At 42.0% G+C, this 4,988-nt stretch overlaps 1 protein-coding gene across 1 annotated transcript in view; it reads right to left on the bottom strand.

Annotated features, from left to right (window-relative positions):
* XK (X-linked Kx blood group) overlaps positions 1 to 4,988 on the bottom strand; it is a 7,214-nt gene that overhangs the window by 343 nt on the left and 1,883 nt on the right. Inside the window, 2 exon segments of the mRNA XM_009074540.1 lie at positions 188 to 671; positions 4,888 to 4,988. The exon segment at positions 4,888 to 4,988 is cut by the window's right edge and continues 13 nt beyond it. Coding sequence (XP_009072788.1) covers positions 188 to 671; positions 4,888 to 4,988 — 585 coding nt within the window.

The raw sequence follows: 4,988 nt of genomic DNA on the forward strand, positions 1-4,988 counted from the left end.
ATTCTCGATGCAGCATGTAATACACAGTCAGGCGGTACCAGTTTTGGGATTTGTTAATTAAGTCAGGATCGTTGAGCTTCACCTGCACTGCTGACCAGCAGAACATGTTGATGCCAGCATACAGGAAGGTGAGAAAGCACAGGACGATGGTAGTGCCGACCCTGGTCAATGCCTTCTCTATGTTCTCAGGAAATGGAGACTTGCTATGCCAGAAGAGAAATACACAGTCAGGCGGTACCAGTTTTGGGATTTGTTAATTAAGTCAGGATCGTTGAGCTTCACCTGCACTGCTGACCAGCAGAACATGTTGATGCCAGCATACAGGAAGGTGAGAAAGCACAGGACGATGGTAGTGCCGACCCTGGTCAATGCCTTCTCTATGTTCTCAGGAAATGGAGACTTGCTATGCCAGAAGAGAATCCACGGATAGAAGAAAAAACCAAAGAAATTCACCAGCACAACAGGGAGAATCCAGATTTGAAGGACAGAGCTGAAAAGGACCAGCACTGTAACACGTGTAGCAATCTCGAAGCTTCTCCACATGAATATGCAGAGGTAGGCAGCTGGTTTCACACTCACATCATAATCATCATACTTAATCTTTATAGCCAGGATGTTGCAGCGTAGGGCACCATATACAATTGACAGGAGAGAAAGGACCATAAAAATACCTACAAAGAGAAAAGACAAATCAGGACCTTCAGCTCAGCAAAGTCAAAGACACTGCATCAGAGTAGGGCTGATGTAGTCATCTTCACTGCATTCCAGGAGATTCCCAGCAGGGTGTAATGTCACAAAAGTCATTCCTTGTTTATGCTTCTGTGTTCTTAGTCTAACCCTAACTCCTATTTTCGTCCCCAGTTGTTACTGTTCCAGGTAGCTAGAAAGAAAAAGGGCACTTAGCAGTTAAAAATGTGTCTCCCTCCTCCTCCTGCCAAGGGCTGTTCAATACCTATGCTGTCCTTGGTAATTATACAGCTCTGTGCCTTCTGAAGTACTGTGAGAGGTGCCACTCTCTCTTCCTACAGATGAAAAACTGCAAAACAGAAGCTGAAACTTTGGAGTAATTTGGACATGCAGACAACTCAGTGCTTATGAAGTTCTGTGTCAAAGCAAATTGTCTAAGATCACACAAAAGCTCTGTGATAGAGTTCAAAATTGAAAGCCAAAGCAATTTATATCCAGAACCATATGCACTGTCTCTGCCTGAGTAGACAGATAATCGCTCACCTGTCTGCACTGTGTTTTCCTCTACATCAATTTTCTTTACACACATATCTGTATCATGCATTTTAAAATCACACCTTTAAAAAAATGTCCTTAAATTCAGATCAACTTTCAGTATCTGCCACCTACCCAGAAAACCCTGAAGGGGAAGTTTCACTGCATTTAAATCCTGCAGAGGGTGAAGGCAAACACCAGGTGCTAGCTCACTTCCCCAGATGCAAAAGGGGAAATCCTTCTGGTGCTGCAGGAGGGTGTCTTGTCTTGCCACATTAAGTAGGTACAAATGCAAAAGAACACTGGAGACATAAAATAAACAGAAGTGCTAGCTGCCCACATTTTTATCTTAGCATTTGCATACACAATTATGCAAATATATATTCACTATTTTTACCAACATGCTGAATAGCTAATTTAGAAGACTAATTTTAGGCACCCCCAACCCATATGTTTAACTTCAATCTTAGCATTTTGTCCATTCAAGGAACACTTGGAATGCAAACGAGTTAAGTACAGTAAAAATGATTCAGTTGTCTCTTTTAGAGTTTCAATTAAACTAACCAAGCTAAGTGGTCAGGGCATTATGCTGCATCAGATGAAATAATCAGAGTTAGTAATTCTTGGTTATGTCTGTTACTTTTGCAATGCTTAACAGTCAGTGCTTTCTGCAGCCTTCAATTAGTTAGCATGTCAACATCCTACAAATGAGCTGGGTACCCTGCTCTGCTGTGGCTACATAGCCATGACTATCAGGGTGGGTTTTTTCCTAATTACAGTAAATTTCTAAGCATGACTTTCAAAGAAACCAGTGCATATCAAGATCCCTAAGAACTTTCTAAGAGGATTTTCTCTATCACTTCAGCTAACCTCTCTCCCACCCCAATCAACAAACACCTCTGAATTATTTTGGAAAAGAATTAATTAAGTCTTTATATCTAATCTTCCAAAGCACTCACGAAGCTGAAAAGCATTTACCATTTCATATGGTAATTTTGTACATGCCAGTTTGGTGATGCACATATTCTCTGAAAAGGCTTATGTTGAAATTTTTAGTAGGTTTTTAAAACATCCTTCTTAGAGCACTGTACTTGATTTGATAATTTTTAAACATTATGTCATTATGTCTTGGGAAAACATTGGCTGAAGCAGAAGAGCAGGTGAGTGCAGCCAAGAATACTGTCTGATATCCTGTCTCTCCTTCCTGTAGTTTTGAGCTGTGAAAAAAGCAAAACTTCCAGTAGGTAATGAAGCAAAAGTATATTCTCGGAGTTATAGAAACATGAAAAGCTGAGACATTGATCTTATTCCCCAGTTTCATTTTAGGATTCTATATTAATCTCAAACTTGTCTTGTAAACTCAAGCCTTCAAAAGAGTCATTTCTCCACTGACAGAAACTAGGTCATGCTGATTGTGCCTTAATACAAGAGTCCAGTCCTGCTCCTTTCCCAAAAGCTCAGTACTGTCACCAAACCTTCAGTTCCAACACCACTTTTAAGTCTGTGAGAAAGATGGTTTGAAGCAATCCCAAAGGGAAATATGGGAGGGTGACACTGTTGCTTTTACTCCTCCTCAGCAGGCAAAGAAATGAAAATTTAAAAGGCAAAATATCTTCCCCTGGAACAGTCCTAAATCCTCTAACAGTCGTTCTCAATGTGGCTGTTCTCTTTCCTCCCAAAAGGCTGTAATTTCTTACCCATCAGATGTGCACACTCACAGGGTCATTCAGGGAGGCACTGTTAGACTTGGTTGGGGTTTGTCATTATGTCTTAACTGCTTTCAAATCCTGGCCCTTCCTACTTCAGAAATTGCTAAGACAGTGAATTCTGCTCTAGATGAGCTACTTCACAAATATCTATTACTGAAATCTAGTATAGATACTGTAATTATTTATCTATACACAACATAATATATATATACTATAGTTTTGTAAACTGGGAGACATGACTGCTGCATTTGCTAGTGGGTTCACCAAACTCACTAGTGAGCCAGTTTATCTCTGTTTAACTTCATTTCACCCACAGAAGGTCACTTAGTCCATGACTCAGAATTTATCTCAGCACTGCCTGAAAAGAGTCAGAGGTAATAGAGCATTACAAATCATTATTAAATATGCAATTCTCTAATCATCTGGAACACAGTGCTTCTCCTCAGCAATCATGACCAGTAAGGTCAAAATCAGTAATAAAAGAAACACAATTTAAAAATGACCTTTCTCAGGTAATGCCAAAGTGAGTGGGAACAGTGTTAATTGCACCGTTTAGCAAAGGATTCAGCTGCTTTGTCCTCATCCCATGTCACAAACGCCACAGTTATTCAGAGAACCCACCTCAGCTGTGAGGAACTCAAAAACTGTCAGGAGCAACATCTTTCAAGAAACTACTACTATGGTGTCCTGACTTCAGCTGGGATAGAGCTAATTTTCCTCTCAGCAGATGGTAAGGGCTGTGTTTTGGATTCAGTATGAGAATAATGTTGATAACATGCTGATGTTTTAGTTGTTGCCAAGTGATGCTTACCCTAAGTCAAAGACTTTTCAGCTTCCCATGCTCTACCAGTAAACAAGCACACAAGTAGCAGTGAGGGAGCACAGCCAGGACAGATGATGCAAAGTAGCCAAAGGAATATTCCACACCACAGAACATCATGTCCAGTATATGAACTGGGAGCAGCTGATCACTGCTGGGGGACAGGCTGGGCATCAGTCAGTGTGTAGTGAGCAACTGTATTGTGCATCACTTGTCTTTCTTAGGTTTTATTCCTCTCCATCTCTCTCCCCCCTTCCCCTCTCCTTCATTACTAGTATTACAATATTTTACTTTATTCCAGTTATTACTGTGTCACCCTAGCCTCAGCCTCCCCAGCTGTGAAGCTGGTAAAGATCCCTGGCCTCTGAGGGCCCTAGAGATAGAACAAGAGCTATTTGGTGTTTCAGTGGAAATACACCTTCAAGTTCACACAGGTGCCAAAGTCCTTTCTTACACGGAAAAGCTGGTGGCCCTATAACCAGCTGGGGTAGGTTACTCATTTAGCATCGAGCCAGCAAATCAAGAGCACATCATGGAGCAAAATGCAGAGTCCCACAGTAAGAGAGATGTGTCCTGTAAGTCCATGTGGTGCAGCACTGCTTGGTGAACAGCTTGGGTCAGAGAGCAGATGGCCACAGTTGCATAGCAGCTCATCGAGTCCTGCCTTCTGATTCCAAAATCAGAGTCTGGCACAAGTAAAGACAGTTCATGTCCTCAGTCTGTACTTAAAACTGCAACCCTGAAAGTACACCTTCCCTAACACAGCATGGCAAAACACGCTTTGCAGTGTACCCCAAGGAATTTTCTAGAACGTTTGCTCAAGAAAGCAAAATGGAACACAGTAAACCTTTTTTATCTCTTCACAAAGACAATTCAGTCCCTCTGTCTGCCTCCCTCTCATGCCATAATGGCCATTTTATCAAATTAGTGTTTTTACAGCAACCTAAGTATGCTACAGAGTCATAGTCTAAAACATAATGATATAAACTTGAAAGCAATATCACCATCAAAAGCTGTCAGGAAGATGAAACCACTGCAACATGTTTGGCTCTTGTCTAGGGCAGCTACACCTGACTGCTGACCCTCCTCCTTCCCCTCCCACCGAAATACAGAGGTGATAACAACAGCTCTACCTACTTCTGGCAGCTGTGATCTCCTGCTGCAGGACGCAGATGTAGAGCTGGAGCGTGAGCTGCGGCGCCGAGCCCAGGAACGCCTGGATCACCGAGGCCCTGCTG

Source organism: Acanthisitta chloris, unplaced genomic scaffold, assembly GCF_000695815.1.
Source record: "Acanthisitta chloris isolate BGI_N310 unplaced genomic scaffold, ASM69581v1 scaffold22775, whole genome shotgun sequence".
Taxonomy (NCBI): domain Eukaryota; kingdom Metazoa; phylum Chordata; class Aves; order Passeriformes; family Acanthisittidae; genus Acanthisitta; species Acanthisitta chloris.